The sequence below is a fragment of the Pieris brassicae genome, chromosome 7 (assembly GCF_905147105.1).
Source record: "Pieris brassicae chromosome 7, ilPieBrab1.1, whole genome shotgun sequence".
Lineage (NCBI taxonomy): Eukaryota > Metazoa > Arthropoda > Insecta > Lepidoptera > Pieridae > Pieris > Pieris brassicae.
The window spans coordinates 9,231,029-9,252,507 of NC_059671.1; the positions used below are offsets into that span (position 1 = coordinate 9,231,029).

Here is a 21,479-nt window from a genome sequence, read left to right on the forward strand (position 1 = left end):
CATTAAGTTTGACTAATGTAAAGAAATGGGTTTAATAAATTTCTAAGAAATTTAATAAGTATGTTTGTACTAATTAGTATTACTTCTTAAATGTATGAACTAACCTACAAATGCATTCGATTACATTTGTTAACCTGGACAGATTTTTAATATTTAAGTAAAGTATCGGCTACAAATGTTTCATCAAGCTACCTTTTTAATATGACGTAGATATTCAATTTCGTTCGCAACGTAATTGTACCTTCATTTTCATGATATTACTACTCTTATGATTTTCTTATTCTTGCAAAATAGCAAAATGTTATTTATAATAAATTGTGATTGGATTTAAGTTCGAGACTTGAGCACAAGATGAATTATTTTTCTAGGAACGCGAAGGAAAATGAAAATATAGTTTGTGTTATAAAGTGCAGCAAAAGATTAATGATAATTTTTGATTAATAATGCCTGTCACGTGAAGTAATTTATTACCGGAAAATTGTAGTGAACACAACCTACATTTAGTGCTAGATAACTATCTATTCGGTATTTGAAGTTGATTTTTTAACAATTGTATGTAAATAATAATATTGTCTTTAATTGTTAATACTTGGTTATATATTTTATGTTAGTATTTTTACTTTTTCAATACATTAACTTTTATATATTTTTGTACTCTCATAATATCGATAGTAATAATAGCGTTAGAAGATAAATACGGATTGTACATTATAAATTTGATTGATTTCACCATGACGTTTAGTATTCAAATAAAATATTTTCAAGTCACCTACATGTCATTCGATTGTTAACCATTAAATTTATTATTGTTTTCGTGCCTTACACGACACACAGAATTTACCTAAAACTTGAATAACTAATATAATCTAGCAGTCAATTCTTAGTAACAAACAACTAAAAAAATTAATGAAGTTTTGAGTTATAACAGTCATTTTCAGATTAAAGTCTATCAATCGTAATTACATATTTGGCTGAGGTACGTGTAATGAATCGCTTAACACGCCATTATATTTTAGTGTCAAATGATTTGGTATTGTCACATTTGTCAGACTACATTTTTTATAGTCAGTTGTCATTTGTTGCGGATCCTTATTATTATTAAACAAAATACAAATCTAATGATCCTTATATCAGATGAAATGTTTTTGTTTTCAATTTTGTAAAATTTAGATATAGTTAATAATACGAAGAAAGGGATTTGTATCTTAATGTTCCGATTTTATTCAAATATTTGTAAGTAATGGCAGCGGCATTTCAACAACAAATATTTGCATTGGATGCTCGATTTAACGCATATAGAGCTCCAGGAAATCCTAATTTCAGTAAGATGCATTTTGTTTATATATCCCACTATGACTTCATTTTGTAATAACATTAATAATTACTTACAGAAACGCTTTACATTCGCCGGAGAAGTCAGCTTTTAAGAGAAAACGCTAAGTTTAAGGTTTGCTTGTTCGAAATATAACATCAATATTTTATGTTAAAATAATTTCAAGTGTGCAAATTCATTATTTACAGGATATTGAAACAATTAAAAAGTATATTCTTATTAGAAGCCAGCTGCTTCAACGCAGATATGGAGTGCAGGACAACATATCCATAAGCTCATCATCATCTCGGCAACGTTCCAGTAGTAAGGTAAAGAACTCTTAGTATTTTACACTTGTTTTGGTATCTAGTTAATTTTGAAGATGTCACAAGAGTCATATGAGGATACCTTGTTGACATGGGTATGTAAACATTGTTAAAAAAACAATAAAAGTTTTATGTACTATGTTGCTGTTGTTACTTGTGCTCTTGCATAAATTACTACTACTAAAACTGTATTATGTTGTTTTAATAGGCAAGCTTAGCAATAGATGAAAGCATTACTATAAATGCAAAGAAGAAGAACGATCTGACTATATCAGAAAATTATGCTTTTTCTGGAGTTCACCATATATTTGATCAGGTATGGCTAGCATTCCTAATCTAATCTATGTCTTAGGTTAATTTTAAGAAAGTAATGTATAAATCCTGCTATTCAGTGGGTGGGTGGTTTTGCCTAAATAATTACAACCAAATCAATTCCAGCATTCAGAGCAAGTCAGCATTGTAAAGTTTGCAAACAATGACCGCTCAAAGCTGTGTTGTGCTTCAAATGATGGTACTGTGTCAGTGTGTGATGTCACTGCATCTCCACCTAGAGTTGCCTTCATACTGGAGGGACACTCCAAGGCTGTTACTGGTAGTGTTAATATTTATTTATGTAAATATAAAATAAATAGACATTAAATATCCTTTATTATTTTAAATAAATAATTTAAAAGATACATATCTTAAAAAGCCAATAGATGATTACCAAGGTTGGTATTGTTACACATTTATAATTATTTTTTTCAATTATTAGTAAGATAATTAAAGTACTCTTATTTTTAATTCCTCTATTAAATGGAATACATAAAGATGAACTTGTCAATTTCAGGATGTGATTGGTCGGCTTCAAATGATTTGCTGGTAACATGTGGTGCAGATGGGGTTTTAGTCCTTTGGGATATCCCTCGCCGTCGACAACTTCGGTCTGTAAGGGACCAACTACAATCTCCATTACTTTGCTGTGTGTTTCAGCCAGTTAATAATAACATGGTGATTGTATCCTTTATTTATAATGATAAATAATATATCACTATACTATATTTACTCTTGATGAAAAATTATATAGTTTTTGACAATAATGGTATAAAAATTTCTCTTAAATATAGAAGATAGGATATAAATTTTATAACCTTATCATTATTGTATTAATACTAATAATGTTAAATTGAGTGAAAGATAGTTTTAAGAAATAAGTTTCCTTAAAAGAAGCCACAGGCAGGCAACGCCCGAGGCATGGTAGAAGTTCTTAATGTGTCTACTGGAATATATCCTCGAGGTAAATAATATTTGTAGTTTTAATTAAATTATTAACATTATTGGTTATTTCATAATTTATTTCTGTTAATGAATTAACTATATGCACTTGAACATGTAATCTCTGTGGTGATGTCATGTTAATGATGTGCAGGTGGCAGCAGTATTTTGGGCGGTCGAGTGACATCAATTGCGTGTGAGTCTAGTGGAAGGATGTTTTGGGCAGCAAATGATAAGGTATATATATATATATATGTGGGTAACACTGAAAATGTTTAGAACTGGCCAGTTAGAAACATTGCTAAGGAAAACTTTTTTGATTTTCAATTTTAGAACTCTTTGGTAACTGAATGTAATATATTGCATTCATTTTTCATTTGTTTTTGTGAATTGGTGGCAAATCTAAAACTCTTGCTACTCGTGAAAATGAACGTAACGCGAGAAAATTTTCGGTCAATGATTTATTATGTCTCTCGTAGTAGACTTACTCAACGACAAAGCGCTTGATGAAATGAAAATGATCTGCGCTTCAGGCTTCAATCAGGCTGCGATTAGCATTTCTTAATGCAGCTCTATCTCGTGCCACTATTTACAATTGGTTAAACGAGTTTAAGCGTGGATGTAGCAATATCAGTGATGATCCGCGTGAGGGACGTTCTTGAACAGCGACTACTGAAGATAACGTCAGTGCTGTGCGACGCATGATAGAGGAAGATAAGAGAGTGACTTATCAGCAAATACGGGCAAGCCTAGGTATGGGTATGTGTCAAGTTGAAAAACTATTACATTAGCATAATAGGCGTACCATTTAGGCGTCAGGAAGCTCTGTACCAGATAGATTCCCCATACTTTAACCAACGACCAGAAACACCTTCGCATGGACTGGTGTCGCCAAATGTTAGATAAGTTCAACGGCGGTGACTCAAATGCTGTATTTGTCTTCGTCACAGGTGATGAAAGCAGGATATATTGCTACGAACCCGAAACCAAAAGACAATCAGCTCAGTGGGTGTTTCCTTTCGAGGATCAAAGTTGATTGCCTCATTCTTTGGTCGGATAGGTCATTTCGCGACAGTTGTCCTAGAAGATGGAAGGACAGTTACTGCAGACTGGTATGTCAATTGCTGTGTGCCTGTTGTTTTGGAAAAAAATCGACAGCAGCGCCCTAGAAGCAGGATCCTCCTTCACCACCACAATGCTTCAGCGCACTCCGCAAAACGGACTGTTGAATATTTGAATATGGCAGATGTCGAGATAATGAGTCATCTGCCATACAGTCCTGACCCCTGACGCCCTGCCACTTTCATTTATTCCCAAGAACTAAAGATACAATTCGAAGTATTCGCTTTACAAGATGCGGATGCGGAAAGCGTACGAAAATGCCATAGAAAAGGAAGAATGGACCCACAGCATTTCTCAGTGGTTTCATCGAATGCGACGATGTGAAGAGAGGAACGGAGATTACTTTAAAAAAAAAGTATGTTAAACTTTCTACATTAAGCCTCTCATTTTCTAAAAAATATCTGTGTTACCTAGGTATACATTATATGTTATGTACTTGGTGCTCTCGGTAATTTCAAGTCCGATTTCCATTATTTGAAGTGTTTATCATGCACCTGTCAATTGTTTTTAAAAATTCTTTGGACAATGAAAGACTGAAGTCGCTTACTCGAAAAAAGATTACACGACTTCTTGTCGAAAAAAAAAACGAATAATTGTTCATACATAATCATAATATAAAAATAATAAATCAGGAATTTTTATCAATCTCTTACTTCGCGTATTTAAATGCTTGTTATTTTGAACTCTTGGTAATTTGAGGTTTATCTCTGGTCCCTTGAGTTTCAAATTATCGAGAGCCGACTGTAATACATAAATAATAATAAATAATTATTTTTCATACAAATAATGTTAATTTATATAATTAACTTTTCGAATTTATTATCGTATTTATACAGGGTGTGATAGTTAGCTATCTGATGTCGGGCGCTGGTGGATCTTTGAGCAAATTGCGTCGATGCTGCGTCGGAGGCGCCGTCTCTTGCTTAAGCTGGAGTCCTTGGCTTGCCAGACACCCCGCCTTGTTGGTCAGCGCAGCTAATGATTCGCTATTATTGTTTAGGTACTTAGATCCAGCTTTTTGACTGACTTTATACTTAACGGATTACGATTCACATTATACAGTTCCCGTAGTTTTTACATTCATACAAAAAAGTGTTAATATCAATAGTACAAATGTACAAAAATTAAGACTTGTACATTAAACTTTGGAGGTAACATAACATTAGGTGAGCACCTGATGTTAAGTGATACCCAAAGACATTCACAATGCTAGAATGCACGCGAGTGCGTTGCCGACCTAAAACCGTAAAGAACATGTCGTTATTGTACTAGGATATCAGATCGCGAAGGCAGTCTTTCGCTAAAGAAGCGATACGACATAGCGCACCGTTCTCATGGCGTGCAATCAACTTTCTGCCCAATAATGTCGTTTCGTCGCGGAGTTTGCGTCGTTTCGGGGGCGGAGGACGCCTGTGTCTATTTCCTTGACATCGAAGGACACGCCGAACAGCCCGTTGTTAATAAATTGCAAGGTAATTCAAGATTTTTTTAAACCCATATTCCAAATATAAATTCGTTTGTTTTTTGAGATTGTGTTTTATTCTATGTGTTTTTTTAGTTCCGGTAGATATTTCTTTTTTCCAATTTTTTTAACGGAATGTTGTTCTTTCTTTTTGAATGGATTTTTATAATTTCCTTTTTTAACGTACGGAAAAAAACCGAACGACGGTTCGGACGGAACCGAATACGTTAGAAATGCGGCGTGTAATTATTTTATCTGATTATTGATAGCGTTTATTTGTCCATACTTATGTCGCTGAAGAATATAGGTTTATTTTGTTTGTGAATATGATGTGGAAAATGTTCTTTTCAGGCATATTTATATACATATATAAAATATGTCTTATTTATGGAATTAAACTAATTATTCTCAATAAGAAATAATATATTTTTGCAGGTCACGCGCACGCAGTTCTAGGTGTAAGTTTTAGTTATGACGAAAGTTTGTTGGCGACTAGTGATGTATCGGGACTGGTCATCATCTGGCGACGGAGCTGACCGCCACACGATATGATGCCTCTGAACTGTGATTTTATATATTTTTAACTCATCTATACAGTTTGTCGATCGTGAAACTAGTTCTAAGATTATTGTATAAATATTATTTTTCTTTTGTTGATCGACATTTTGTAAGTTTTAGATAACTTCTTATGTTTTGAGTGATAGTTCCATTTTTTTTGAATTATTCTAAAATGACAATCTGCCCTACTTACTGTAATTAAAGTGATTAAACTGAAAATATATATTATTATCGTGCCTTGATTCTCTTATCCTTACGTATGTACATTTATTTTATTTATTTATTTATTGTATAAATGTTCTTAATATAAAGGAAGTTGGTGTGATAGAAACACAAACTGTGCACAGTTTTTCTATCCACCAGGACGTCGAACATATTTAAATCATTAACATATATATATATACTAAGGCCAGTGACATATAAACTGTAAATTTATAACAATCAACCATTCAAACGATTTAAAATTGCACGTAAAACGTCATAAACAAATCTAAACACTGACGCGCCATAGATAGCCGATGCAAGAAACCTGTTCTTGTCGAGAATTCTCATTCACATACAGGATGAGTTCCTATATTCGAATATGTATTAAATGACGTATATAGCATAATTTTTGTTATGCATAATTTATAATTTTTTTTATTTATGTAGTATTTTTTTTTAATTTAAATTAAATATTGTTTCTTGTTATATTAGTAAGAAGTGTAGCTGGTAGCGAGTTTATTAAATTTGGAATAATGTAATCTAATGTTTTTTTTCCTTCATATAAATTATTGTATTTGGGTAATAGAATTTTTTTAATTTTCTACGCGTTGAAAACTCACTATCACAGTTTTAATTGTTTTGAGGTAATTTTCTGTAAAGTAGTTTTCATTTAGTAATCCTAGTTGCACTTTCTCGTGTATAAGTATAATTTTGAAAAATGCAAAGAGCTTTCTGTAGTCCGCTTTATATTGTGATTTTAATTTTATGGGAGCAATTGTTTTTAAAATACGTATTTGTATTGCAAATATTTGATTTAGATAAGTTTTGCATGTTCTCCCATAGCTTGTAAGTCCATATGTTATAATGGATTCGGCTAGTGCTTTGTATAATAGTAGCAGAGTTTTAAGAGGTATTTTATTTTTTATTCAAGTGAATTTGGCGAGTATCGCTCTTAGCCTTTCCCTGACAGAATTAATGTGCATTTTCCAGGACATTTGGTCATCTATTGTAAGCCCCAGGTACTTATGGTTATGAATTAATTCTAAGGCGTTGCAGTTGCAACTTGCAGCTTTTGGGGTAAGAGTTATAAGAATGTGCACATGTGTGGTTGTGTAGGATAGAGTGGGGTGTACGTGAGCTTAGATTGTGACTGGATCGGATATGCATGAACTTTGTTTTATTAGTACAAGTCCTACGTCGTGGGACCATTTAGCCAATGTATCGAAATCAGATTGTAGCTTTGTTTCTGCTTCTTGGATGTTAGGCCCAGCGGCTACTAGGCATCTATCATCTGCAAATTGGAATATCTGACAATACTTTATTATGTTAGGTAATGTGTTAACGTAGGTAAGGTAGTGTCCTTTACACTGACTTGTCCAATGACTGAGCCCTGAGCCGTACCTTCTGTTATAGATATTGGGAAACTTTCTTCGTTGCACACTTTAACACGATAAGTTCTGTCTTGCAGATAGTTTTCACACTACTTGAGTACGTTTCCTCGTACTCCGCAGTCATTTAAGTTCTGTAGGATTACGCTGTGCTTTAATGTGTTGAATGCCTTTCTGTAGTCAATAAACACTACTAGAACATGATCTTTTTTATCTAAATAAATGTGGTCTGTGAATGCGGATAGCAATTGTATGGTATGGAATCCATATTGTTTGTTAGAAAGAATGTTGTGTTTTTGATAATAATTTTGAATTTGTCCACATTTGTATTTTTCTATAATTTTGTTAATTGTTGGCAATATAGTTATTGGACGATAATTATTATAGGTAGCACCATTTTTGTATATTGGTCGGTCTATGCCTGTTTTTAATAAGTTAGGGTATTGTCCAGTGTAAATGCTCGTATTAATAGGTTAGCTATGGCTACGTTGATTCCATCCTCCAGGATATTTCAAAAGCAATTTTCAGAAGTCAAAAATCATATAGGTAACACAATGTACACTTGATTTAATTCGTTGTATACCAAGTCTCTGTACCAGGACAGCAGAAGCTACAAGGAGCTATCGACGCATATTTATAACATGTCGCAAAGTCACATAAACACAATGAACATGGAAAACTTATATTTAAGCGGCCTAGAGCTAGATGAAGAAACGCTTTGCAAGATCGCCTAAACCAAGGCTGGGACTTGCCATCCGCTTGACACAAAATTGTTTCAATTTTCTGTGAGCATTAAACTTAATTTTATATATCTAGTGCACCATAAAAAAGTTGAACATTTATTGCCTTCGAAGGATGGGGCTTGTCATAGAAGGTAACAGCTTCGTTAATAGTATTTGTGTGAGCGTGCCGGCCTATCAATGATCTAATTAAATTATTCATGAGATGAAAAAACAGCTTTCTTATAATTAAAGTGTTTCGTGATATGTTGAAGTAGGTAGGTTAAAGACTTCTAAGTGAAATATAAAGCAATTCCTTAAGTCCAAGTTTGTGTCCGAATGCGAGATTTAGTCTTCATTTGGGTTCTTTTTTGAGACTTTATTCGTACCAGCCATAACTGAGACATTGAAATCGGTATTCCTTTTACAGAGTAACGGGGCTGATTTAATTCTTATACTGAATAAACAATTCAGTGCTTGATATGTCGTATAATATATAGTTCGTTCAGTCGGTTGGGAAATAATTTATCTTGGATAGAAATAAAATCACCCTCTATATCATTATTACTTTATTTTCCATATAAATACTTTAAAAGACTCGACATGTCACAATATGAAAAGACATCGGATGCGTTCATATTCACTTCCATTCATTTTAAAAATAACAACGTTCAACCAATAAATATCGTAATTTTTGACAATTCATTCAAATAAAATCATTAATGTAATCGTGATCTACAACAATTAGCTGAAATATCTAATCGTATAAAGAACTATTTAAAAAATCTAAATACACAGATCTTAACTTACGCTACGTCAAAAGCTAGAACTTTTATTATGAGACTCAGTTTTATTAATCTGCAATTCTCAATGACGAAGTATACAAATATGTAGACAGCGCAAAGTTTGCCTCTGGTATGTCAAAAACGTATTAGACATGCGAGAGAATCTGTACCAATTTTAAGTAGATACCTCTTGAATATGAGCTTTTGCGTTTTCGGTTACGTATTAGTTTTTTACTCAAATGTTTCCAATACCGAGTCTCAAAACACGAGTTCTAGATCTAGGCTCTAATTTCAAAACTAATTATTCCTACTTGTAATTGCAACAAAATGAACATCTATACTTATTTACATCTGTACATTAACGAAATATCGTAAAAATAATAACCGCATAGAATAAAATTTCAATACTTAAAAATCATTAAAAATAATATTTACAAAAATTAAATCGCGTCGAAATGAAAACGAAGGATTGCACAAGAGGTTCAAATGGACGTATCGAGTATTGCCAACTAAAAAAAAAACGAGTATTAAAATGAGAAATTTAGCATGGCAATAGATTTTACCGATCGCTCCTAACGTCTTTCACACTACTACTTAAATATACTTATCTAACAATTGGCCTTTCTTCAGAAGTTGAGAGCGCGCGTTCCGATTCTAACACTACGAGATTCATTTGAATGTGCGATTTACTTGTGCGGTTATGGCCGTGAAAGTATTGTATTAAAAATCACTATAACTATGAGACGATGAGAAATTCGGATCGCACCTTCACAACACCCGAAACCGATGGAAGATTGTGCGTGGAAATAAACGCGCATTTGGCAAAATTTATCGTCCACTGACTAAACTATATTACGTATCTAGCAAGGAGTCTGACGGAGTATAACATTTGGCTCCGTTCAATCACAACGCCTTCGACAAGTGTCAAATTTAAGATTCTCTTAAAGCTACCACTTATAGGAACATCCAGGGATGAGCAGTTTTATTTTGTTGTGAAAAGAATAAGCTAAAAGAAAATAAATGTTTAAAAAAGATTTGTGAATAATAAAGTCTATAGATTAACCTTTAATTCTTAAAAAAAAACAAATCAGATTACTGGTCTAACAAAAACACTGATTGCCTCTTTCCATCACAGCGTAAATACAATGAACAGAAAGAGACCGAGCATATTAGTTGCAAAAGTTTGTACGTTAATTCGTATACGTGCGCAATCGTATACGCTACAGGCGTTGTGATTTGCGTTAAACGGATTATAGGCCGTAGTGTAGGCTATAAAGCATTAATCTATATCTACAATTGAATTCACGGATTTTGTACCATTGTTCTGTTCACTGGGCGTTGTTTAGATATGTTTATCTTCAGTATACGCTACTTTTGAATTGGCTAATTGACTTCTAATTTCCTGATTTATAGCTATTACTGATAAAACATATGTGTAAACGATTTTGGGGATCTGGACAGTATTCTTAATGTTTTAAGATTTCACTTCCTAATTTTTGATTCTAGCCGAAAGTATTACCTAGATATGAGATTTTTTTATACTTTACCTATTTTATTCGGTAAGAAAGCAAGAAATGCTTTTTATATTTAATTACTTTAATAAAATATCCCGTCACGTCTTTAATAAGCGGTTAATGTTATAAACATACTATAAGCCTCAAATCGCTACTGAATATTCGTCGTGTTTCTTTCGTGACAAGTTTAAACTAATTGACGTTTATCGTACGCTTATAAACAACCACTATTATAGCAGACATAACTTTTTATCATAGTTTTTATGAGATATTCGAAGACGGTTTTCGTTCCAACGTAGCCTTGGAGCTGCTCTCAATACCGGAATCTTCATCGCCACTATCCAAAACAGTTCCCTCCCCTTTAACCGGCTCGACTTTATCCGGCTTTTCCTCAATTTTAATATCCGGATTATTCGTTGACTCGGGTACCGTTTCGACGTTTTCGTTGTCGGTTAAGACAATGTTTTTCTGGTCGGCTGTGGATTTACAAGTTGACTTTCCGAATGTCGAGAAAGTTGGCTCAGGCATTGGGTCATCGCGTTTGATTAACGGGAGAGACATCATAACGGGGGTTTCGTCCGTCATCACTGGAAATATAGGATAAAGTCTTATAAACTAAATCAGCACTCTTTTGTCTCTATCACATTATGTTTGCGCTATGAGGAAAAGAGACAAAAGAGGATTATTGTTACAAACATTGTCATTAGGTTTTTAGTTATTGAATAGTAAGGGAGCATTCAAGTATTACGTCACGCAATTTTGGAGATTCTTGAACCCCCTCATGAAACACGCCGTAACGTTTTCTGTATCCAATAATAAAACGTTTCAAGACCACCCCCAGTGACTCTTTATAACTAAAACTTACCATTATGTAAAGTACTGTAATAATATTATCAATAACGCGTAATTCAATCCCTGCCCCGCATCGTTACGTTTTACAAAAGGACCCCCAGTTCCAAAATTCGTTACGTAATACTTGAACGCTCCCTTAATTCTATATGAAACAGCCAGTGTATTATATATACACACACACACTTATTATCGATATATAATCCTTCGCGTCACACAAATCGATCCCAAGCAAGCGCCCATGAAAACTATAACGAAATATTTGGTCATGACTTACCTAGCGGAGTACTGGGTTCGGGACGTTTCGGCTTCTCAAGTACAAAATTAAACACCCTATTGTGCTTCGGCGAGGGGAGATGGGGGCTAGGGGGTAAATCCAGCTTCAGCTTATCCCTCGTATGTCTCAGACCACCCAATTCTCCCCCCGGAGAACTCGGACTGACCGATTCACTGGAACTCGTACTGTCTGGCTTCCATTCATTTAAATCTTCATCAATTGTGGGGGTGACGTCTACTCCTGAATCTGGGGTTGTTAGGTCTAAAGATGTTCTGGGGATAGTGAGGGGGGGATCGAGAGGGGGCAAGGGCGACGGAGGGGGAAAGTCGTTTTCGGGTAGGAGGGATTGCTTGAGATGCATCCCGGGAAAGAATTGGCTCGTAGTGGATAGTACCCCTAATTCAAAGGGCCGCGCCGTTGAAGTTATGTAGAAGTCTTCGTCGTAGTCTGTAAATGTTAGATTATGTTTTAGGCCTGGACCTAATCGCTTGTGAGTGCGCCTCTTAACCTGAGGACATGCGTTCAAATTGCGACTATCGATTTCTATGAGCGATATACCCCTTATACTTAAAGATGGCGTATGTCAGGCACAGAAGGCTAACCACTTATTAAGAAAAATAAATGGTCAAAAGATACAGATCGCCAGAATAAATGAAAAGATTACTAAAGTCCACGGTCTAAACCTTCCAACACGTAAAACACCACGGGCCTTGTAAGAAGATTGAAAAGGCCTGAACTATGTGAGCCAGTGAACGTTAGTCTTAACTGCTAAGCAGTGATAAGTGGATAAAGAAAACAAGAACCGTAAGTACTGTTATTGGACACTGTCTTATTAGTAAATTAGGTTAAACTTAAATTACCTGGTCATAAGCTAAGCTAGATTTTAATGATCCAAGATGTCTCAGTGACGACAATGTATTTTTTTTTAAATAAAAATATCAAAGGCTTTCTCTATGTTTTTTAGATTATAATTACGTCACGTGATTTAATCATAAAACTCCAAAGCCTCAAATAAGTTAACATAAGATTACTTAGTATTGTCTTTTGTTAACATGGCTTTTACACATTAAAAAAACACTTTTAAAACGGATTGAAGCTATGTATTAATATTATAAATCTTTTAGTCGATACCAACTCCGGGGAAATAAATACAGATAACACAACTTTCTCTACAGCTGTGATACTTTTGAAATTCAACACCTTTTGTCTTCAGTCACCGTGACCACGCACGCTGTCAAGCACGCGAAACGTCGGAAAATTTAAAATTATGTAAATAATTATAAGCTTCAATCCAGTTAAAAAGCGTTTTCTTAATGTGTAAAAGCCATGTCAACAAAAGACAATACTATATTTGTCTCTTTCTATCACAACGTTAACACGCTTTAATAGAAAGAGAACAACCCATTTAGTTGTTACAGTGCAATTGTATAGATTAATTTTCATAAATAATATTCATGTTTTTCAAATCAATACTACCGTTTTCGTGTCTCAAGACAAATTTAAATATTCCTTCATTTTAAATTTAAAATTATGTAAATAATTATAAGTTTATAATAATAATACATAGCTTCAATCCGTTTAAATAGGGTTTTCTTAATAAGATTACTTACCAGCTCCAAAGGCGATTCCAGCTCTAAGAGGATACATGTCAAAGGGACTCGGCCCTCCGTACAACTGTCCGTAACCAACTTCAGCTTCCTCTGCGCTACGTGGGTCCCATTCTATATCATACATGCAAGGTTATTAAGTCGAAATTACTTTTGATGTTGACATCAACGTTAAATTACGTCATTATAGTTGACTTAATACTTACGATGCAAAAATTAAGTATATAATGTATATGAGTAAATGAAATGACGCATAGCAAATAAGAAAAAAAATGCATCTTGCATTGAAAAGCTTTTGTTGATAGAAACTTTTAATTCTATGTTATTATATTTTGGATGTTAATATCATTCTACAGTGCTATATATTTTTCTTGGCCGGTAAGAGCGTCGCTGTCATGGATGGAGCGTGTTGCCAGTAAATAAAAATTAACCATTATAAGGGGAAATGAAGTCATGCAGGCTAACTTAATAATTTCAAGTTGTTGGTTTAAAAAATTTGACACAAACTTAGGAACAACTGTTATGATGGGTTTTGTTACCTGTAGGTACTATTAATATAGTATATTTTAAGATTACTTGTAGGAATAAAAATAAATACATATTGGTTGGATTTTTATGAGATCTTGGTAGATAGTAAAATTATTTATTGTAAGCACCAAGTCCGTCATTTCAAAATGCCGACGATAGTACTAATTTCAGCCGCCGACCAAGAAAAATATGTATGTGTATATAAGTAACGATGTACAGGAAAACTTAAATTTATAATCGTTTTTAATATAACGGGCGGAGTCACCTGATGTTAAGTGATACCACCGCCCATAGACACTCAAATTGCCAGAGGGAGCGCAAGTGCGTTGTCGGCCTTTAGAGAATTATCGGAAGAGTTGAATTGGTACATTAATATTTCAGTGGGCTGCTGGTTTCGCAGAGGTGCACGGCAAAAACTGACTTAAAAAACACTCGGTTGTGGAACGACGGTCGAGCTGATAAGAGTGTATTTCCGTATTCTGCCTCGACGTCCTATAATCATTAGGTGTAGTCTTTTGATAACATAGCTTTTACACATTAAGAAAACACTTTTTAAACGGATTGAAGCTATGTATTATCATTATGAACTTATAATTATATACATAATTTTAAATTTTCCGACGTCTCGCGTGCTTTACAGCGGTGCGTGGTCACTATAACCACGTGAAGTTAAAAATAATAATACATAGCTTCAATCCGTTTAAAGTGTTTTCTTAATCATTAGGTGGTAAATGCGGTAGAAGACACATCCCTACGTAACGCCAAGGGATCAAGCAGAGCAAACTGATTAGCCGTCGACTATACGAATCGCATTTCATTGAAAAATGTCAAGTGGAAGGAGCTTATTTCTATGGACTATACATACCGCAATAAGTGGAGAGATCGGGTAAATAGTTCGCGGGTGAGTCAACGTCCAGATCGCTCGCTTCGCGCGGGTACTCGTATACGCAATGGTACTTTTGACGCTTGAACACTACGCGTTTTTTACCATCCTGCAATTGTATATCACCAATCAATAATTTATTTTCATTTATAAACAGATTTGTGTTTTTTGTATGTTTAATAAATCTCAAAAAAACCCAAAAAATCTTTAGAATGCTATTTAGTTTATAATTTTTAAAAGATTTATTTCACTAGTAGTCAAAAAATATTCCATCCTTGCTAAGGTGAGATAGACTCGTTTTAAGCATTATACATTATGTTTTGTCACTTGTTTTTTCACGAGAGTGAGTGAATAAGGTAGTTTATCATCACGTCAAACCACGTTTACCTAATGTTTTGGATTTATTTTTTTAATACAATCATTTAAAGTAAGACGGACTTAGTTTCCGCTAGACGCACATCCAATCCGTTGTACGTTAATACATACACAGGCATTATAATTATTTAATCTTATACCATATTTAAAAATTATGAATGTCAAGTGTTATACATCCAATGTTTTGGGCAATCCATTTTAAATTATGATAATTTTAACAAGCTTGCAAAGGCACGAGAAAACCAAATTTTTTGTCGACACATAACATGACGAAAGCAAAGCATGAAATCTACAAAAACTTATCGAGTGGAGTATTATATACTTATAGACTCACCGCTGGTTGCTCTAGACTCCTAAGCGAAGATTTAGCTGGCGCCGCGCGGCAGTCCCACGAAGACGGCACAAATTCCACCTCATCACCTTCCGACCCTGAACCGGAATCCCCAGAACCAACTGATGACGCCTCATGAGTAGATTCTGCCTCAGCTCGGCTTGGCTGACTGTTATCGCGTTGCTGTTATAAAATACAAAGTTTTATTTGTCTGTTCGAAGAATACTGTGACTTAGCTATGCTATGGGGTAGAATTCAAAGATTTTCTCTCCGAATTTTACCCTAAGACTCTATGATAATTGATGATAAGCACAAATGAGCAGCCAAAGATAGATGAGAGGTTGATGAAACGACTGTTATTAAATTAACGCTGTTAAAAATCCTTACAATTAATTTTTTTTTTTGAAACGAGTATCTGTATAATGACGATGATTGGCTGAAAGGCAACATATATTTATATAACATAACATATATACAAAACTTAACATGCACAAAGCGAACTAAACAAGCAACATGTACGAAGATTTACACGATTTTACCAAGGGAGAAAGAATTTTAGAGAAAAGACAAAACCGCTGGATGGTGATTGGTCAAACGGACAACATTTGACGTATCTCGCGATTCAACGCTAGAGTAGAGATGCTAGCGCTGGCGTTTCGCATACATTCTTACTCCCTATTGTAACGCATGGCACAAAATATTTGATTAATATAAATTAGAGGTGAAACGGATAGATATTGTGCCGGACACCGAACCAACCTATGTCTAAACATAGTCACGACTACAAACACACACGAATGGTGGTCACCTACTGCTGTACAATACCAAACTTAACGAAATTACCTATCAGCGCTCTGCAGCAGTGTATATACCGAAATACTTATTTTAGAAGCTGGCTTTGTATACGAAGACAGACGAAACAGTCTCTTGCCATTTAACGCTGTGAAATTGGTATTTATTCTAAATCAAACTAATTATATTCCTATAGATAACCAAGTACACTTATTAATGTCAACAGAAAGATGTTATTTGATTCTCAATTTACATTTATTACCAGTTTGCAATTCATAGCGCGGGAAAGAAACTCTCCTCCACTCTTTTTAATCACAAAGTTTTGAGTCACACAAATTGTTTGAACTGGAGCAAATCAATCCCAACGATTAGGATCATTTAAATAATCGTCAAGTTCATCATAATTTATGAGGGTATGCCTTTAGTGTGGTATTTATTTGTTACCGAATAGTTCCATCTCTAATATATATTCTGTTACCAGCGATTTTGCATTGTATGGGATAAGCTGTATGATTCTATGGTTCTATTATTATTAATAAATTCACTTTAAACATAATACACACCAGTGTAGTTTTACTTTTGACTTTTTGTCATAAATAACTAATATTAGTGAATAATGCTTTGTAATAACAGTGAACAATATATCTGGGAAATTCTGGCATCCTGTTCTTTCAGAAAACCTTATATGATTAGAAAATAATTATTGTTTAAAATCGAAATTACTGGCGACTTCATATTTAGGTTAAGAGAATTGAGATAGTACAATAATATTTCGTATCCCAAACAAATTGATCGCCGTCAAAAATGTGACACTCACGTGTTGGAAATGCGTGTTCGGCACAAGGGCTGTCTCGTGTCCGTCTCCGTCCTAATCACACGACACATGCAAGCACACCGACACCAAAATATGTACCGTCACCAAATATTTAGCAAGCAATAATAATTTGATTGATAGTATGCGCGTATACGCGTACGGTATAAACTACAGGTCTTTTGTTATAAATCGAAATACTTTTAATCTTAACATGTAGATGAAACGAAAGTATGACAAATGATTCAAAATTTATAAATTTATGGATGCTAAGCATATTCTTAAACAATCGTTTGATCAGAATTCTTTTGAGCAATAATTTACACAAATATAACTATAAACTCTAATCGATATCGAAACTGAAGTTGTATGCAGAGTGTTTTTTAAAATCTCATGTAGTCATGACTAAGGGGTCATTTGTTTCTATGTCACAGTAAAGTACTTAAATCAAAGTTATTTGAATCTCTAGGCAGTTAATTAAAATCGATATTCAATCAAGTTGCTAAAGTTCCTTCAGACAAGTGAGTGAACGAAACATTTAACGAGTTTCCTAAACGTTCCTAGGCAATAAGACTAACCTAACCATTTACAATAACAAATGAAATAATCATGGCGGAGTCTTGTTTTCCATTGTTAATCAAGACGTTGGCTTTCGGTAAGACAGATAGTTAAACGTTTTCAACGCTGCTTTATTTAAATTGAAATGATCGATTGATTGAATATCGACATTTAATTAACTGTCTAGAGATTCAATTAACTCTCTGATTTAACTACTTTACTGCGACATCTACATTATAAATTAAAAATTTAGATAACACTAATATTTGAAAACGGTACATTATAAAAAGGGCTTAACTATTTGGGATTATAAAATGTAGTGTGATTAAACCATTCTGAAAATTTTTGGGTTTCTATTTCAAGATCTTTATTAAAACAGTTGGGGTTATTTCTAGCAAAAAGACAAAACACATTACAGAGCGCTAGGCGCCATATGCAAAAAGCATTCAAAATAAAACCCTTAAAAATATACGTCTCGAAACTTACCTTCCATATAAATTCCCCACTAGACGAATTAGTAGAATGTGAGTCAGTATCGCTGTCCCACTCTTTCAATAGCTCGGAGGGCTTGTCTTTCTCCGTAGTGCTGTCTCGTTCGCACTCGGGGGATGTCGGTTCAGTCGGTGATTCTTGTGTGAAAGAAGTACTCATTATTTCTGTTCCTGGGCCTGAAATCATTGAGAAATTTGCACAATATTTTCTTATAGCATGGTAGTATATATATATTTATATGTTCGCCGAGCGAATAAAATAGTAGCGATATTGTGTTTTTAATATTATATACTTTATTATGTGTTATTTTTTCTCGACAATATCGTATTAGCATAGCCTATAAGAATGATGTATTCTGTAATATATAAGTTAAGAAATAAAATAATAAATTACAAGATAATCTAGCAAGTGTTCTATTTTATAGAACATTATCAACCAGTATTATATAATAAGTATAACAGTTGTAAATAAATACAAAAATATATAATCTTGTTCAAATATATGAAAAATATATTATGGAGGCAAAGTCAAGCAAAATATCATAAACGTACATTTTGACTATGATAATAATAATATATATATATATAAATAATACCTGTGAATCTTATATCACTTAGAAGTGGAAAGTACGCATCAAGCTGACAAAAATTCTTTTCATTTTGCAAAAAATCCTGCGTTACATCCGCAACTTTGTCTTCACTATCACTTTGGATTTTCGTCTGTTCCGAAACATCTTTCGTTGGAATTTTGGATTCTGAAACACGGCTTGATTCATGGTTGGTCCCTTTCGGTTCATTAGCTTCGTTATCATCCACATTACTCTCTAGAAGTTCTTCAAAAGTTTCGCTTATAAAATTTACGGTTGCGAATACTTGGTTGCTTCCGTTACATTTGGTTTCCTCACTTGGTTCCTCTTCAGAGTCTTTCATAAAACTTTTCTCAAGAATATTGCTCGACAAATTCACATCCTCTATGTCTTCATCTGCCTTAGATCCTCTTGAATCTTCTCCGAGCGAATCGAGAGTATGACCTTTATTGATATTAGCTAAAAGCGGGCTTTCAGTGATTATAATTGAATGAGGCTGTTCATTTTCATCTAAATCAGTCACAAAATCATCGTCATTGTCCCGGTCAGGCGAATCCCTAAAACTTGCAAACGTCGGATTAATAATGACCGACTGCTCTTGGGCAAGTTTACTCGTTGAAGGTGTAATGTCTCTATTCATAAAACTATTTATCGCGTGTTCACTCGTCGTCCTCTCACTGCTCAGTAGCATTGAACTAGCATCGATTAGGGACAGTAAGTCTTGTGGGCGATTTCTAGCGAATGCCTCGAAGTTCCGAAACCCCTCTGATCCAACGCCGCTTTCGTCGCTTCGAGACTTTTCGAAAGACTGCATATCCTGTGGTTTTGAGGAAGCGGAATTTTCGAAATCAGAATAAGAGATCGTTTTTTTAGATACCGCCAAACTATCGTTGCTGTTTTGACTAAGATGGTTATCTCTATCAGATTGTTCACCGTTAGAACTTACACGTTCGCTACTAGTTTTAGAGATATCTTGTGGCCTTATTTCCGCAGATTGTATGAACGATTGAAAGTTTATCAGACTTAGGCTCGATTCAGAATCATCTGCTTTTGTGTCTGAGACTTTAAACGGGATAGAATTGCTTGAAGATACTTGCTGATCTTCGCTTTTACTATACGATCTCTCTTGTGGCTTTGTTTCCGCTAAATCTAGGAATGATTGAAATGATTTTAAACTATTATCGTCGTCCATGGCGTTGACTATATTATTTGTTTCCTTGTTGACTATTTTATAAGCGTTCGATAAATCTTGCGGCCGCATTTCCACCGACATCATAAAAGAATCAGTGTTTTTTGAACTGTCATCATTAGTGTAATAATTCAAAATTTCTTCTTTGTGACGGATTCCATTGCTATCACTATTAGAATTTTGTGGTCTAATTTCAGCTGATTGCTCAAATAAATCAAAATTTTTCGAACTAACTTCACTCGTTTCGGGGAATTCAGAATTATTACAAGTTATTTTAGTCGTTTCTAAATATCCAACCACGCCTGTATTGTTGGATAATTCTTGCGGCCTTACTTCTGCTGAACGCATAAAAGTTTCAAACTTAGATACATCATCACTTATACCACTTTTATCATCACTTATTCGATTTGTATTCAAAGAACTATGGCTCGTATGATTAACGCCTTCCTCTTTGACGTTATTAGGTGACACTTCATTTAAAAAAGATGAAGTTATAGCACTTATTTCAGCGTCTCCATCCTTTACTTTCGTTAAGGTGCACGGAACCACTTCTCCCATATTATCATCGGCCTCGGTCACCGGAGTGCTCGTCATGGTATTTATGACATCTTTGAAATTAATATTTGAACAATCATTAAGTACAGGATAATTGACATCTTTATCCTGATCCTCGAAAGTTATTTCTACACTATCCATTTTATTCAGTTTCGGAATTGTGACTACTTCCGGAGAATCGAACGCGAAAATTTTATCCTCAGCTTTAGTCAGCGGAGTAACGTTCATCATATCGCTCATCGGAGATCTCCTCACTAATTCCAGCTGCGGTAATTTCCACGTATCGTCGAAAGCAGAAGCGAGTTCGGTGGTACAGTTCGAAAACGAAGGCATTCCGGATCCAAGCGTGCCGTAAGCTAGATCTTTAGTTTGAGTATTTTTGGTCGAATCGTTGAGATCCGATTTCGTGTTAGCGGATGGCGTCGTCTTGACTTTGGTGTAAGTGTAATTATCGTTAGCGGTGATGGAATCCGGAGAGAACGTCTCGCAGAGTTCAGACCTGCTATCGTGGACGATGTAAGTGGAGCAGTGGCTGAGCTCTTTATCGTCTTCGTTGTGAGTGAGCGTATCTTCGCTTTCACTCTTGTCTCTATCCGGCTCCGCAAAATCGAGAGGTAGATCGGGATCCATCGCCAAGTCGTCGAAGTTCTCCTCGACGTTATAAAGCGTGTCGTTCGAACACCACGAGTCGATGCTTGTCGCCTTCGACAAGCACTGGGTTTCGGAAGGTTTTGATGATTTGGCGTCGGTGGGGACCGTCGCCTTCGACAGAGTGGACACGGCCGCGTGCAAATCTGAGGGAGCGGACGTGTCAGTTGTCGGACTTAGAAGAAACGGGGACACTTGAGATATTCTTTCACAGTTCGATTCCTTATCCGCGTCGCATATAGTATAGGTCTTGTCGGCGTCTGGGGATGCCGTTTCTTCAGGAACTTTCTTTAATGGGCTTCCGATTAAACTGTCGGCGCTCATGGTGATTCTGTAAAGATAATTAAAATTAGA

General features: G+C 34.8%; 2 protein-coding genes across 5 annotated transcripts in view; one reads left to right on the plus strand and one right to left on the minus strand.

Annotated features, from left to right (window-relative positions):
• The first annotated feature begins 1,060 nt into the window (after nucleotides 1-1,060).
• On the plus strand, nucleotides 1,061-6,262 carry LOC123712432 (WD repeat-containing protein 13-like). Its single transcript, XM_045665511.1, has 11 exons — nucleotides 1,061-1,322; nucleotides 1,392-1,447; nucleotides 1,522-1,641; nucleotides 1,847-1,954; nucleotides 2,077-2,230; nucleotides 2,468-2,634; nucleotides 2,854-2,914; nucleotides 3,047-3,129; nucleotides 4,851-5,014; nucleotides 5,287-5,486; nucleotides 5,912-6,262. Exons 1-11 carry the CDS (start codon nucleotides 1,241-1,243, stop codon nucleotides 6,010-6,012), a joined length of 1,296 nt encoding a protein of 431 aa, XP_045521467.1. The 5' UTR covers nucleotides 1,061-1,240; the 3' UTR covers nucleotides 6,013-6,262.
• A 2,637-nt stretch (nucleotides 6,263-8,899) lies between these two features.
• The window catches only part of LOC123712064, a 44,783-nt gene continuing 32,203 nt past the window's right edge, over nucleotides 8,900-21,479 (minus strand). For 2 of the 4 annotated variants that reach the window (XM_045665000.1, XM_045664999.1), the window contains 8 exons: nucleotides 18,743-21,456; nucleotides 18,142-18,323; nucleotides 17,104-17,154; nucleotides 15,498-15,677; nucleotides 14,771-14,897; nucleotides 13,381-13,491; nucleotides 11,771-12,217; nucleotides 8,900-11,231 (listed from right to left, as the gene is read on the minus strand). In XM_045665000.1, the coding sequence (XP_045520956.1) occupies nucleotides 10,906-11,231; nucleotides 11,771-12,217; nucleotides 13,381-13,491; nucleotides 14,771-14,897; nucleotides 15,498-15,677; nucleotides 17,104-17,154; nucleotides 18,142-18,323; nucleotides 18,743-21,456 (4,138 nt within the window). In that variant the 3' untranslated portion in view covers nucleotides 8,900-10,905. Of the gene's footprint in view, nucleotides 11,232-11,770; nucleotides 12,218-13,380; nucleotides 13,492-14,770; nucleotides 14,898-15,497; nucleotides 15,678-16,421; nucleotides 16,435-17,103; nucleotides 17,155-18,141; nucleotides 18,324-18,742; nucleotides 21,457-21,479 lie in introns of those variants that run through there. The other 2 variants (XM_045665001.1, XM_045665002.1) reach the window with 2 other exon arrangements.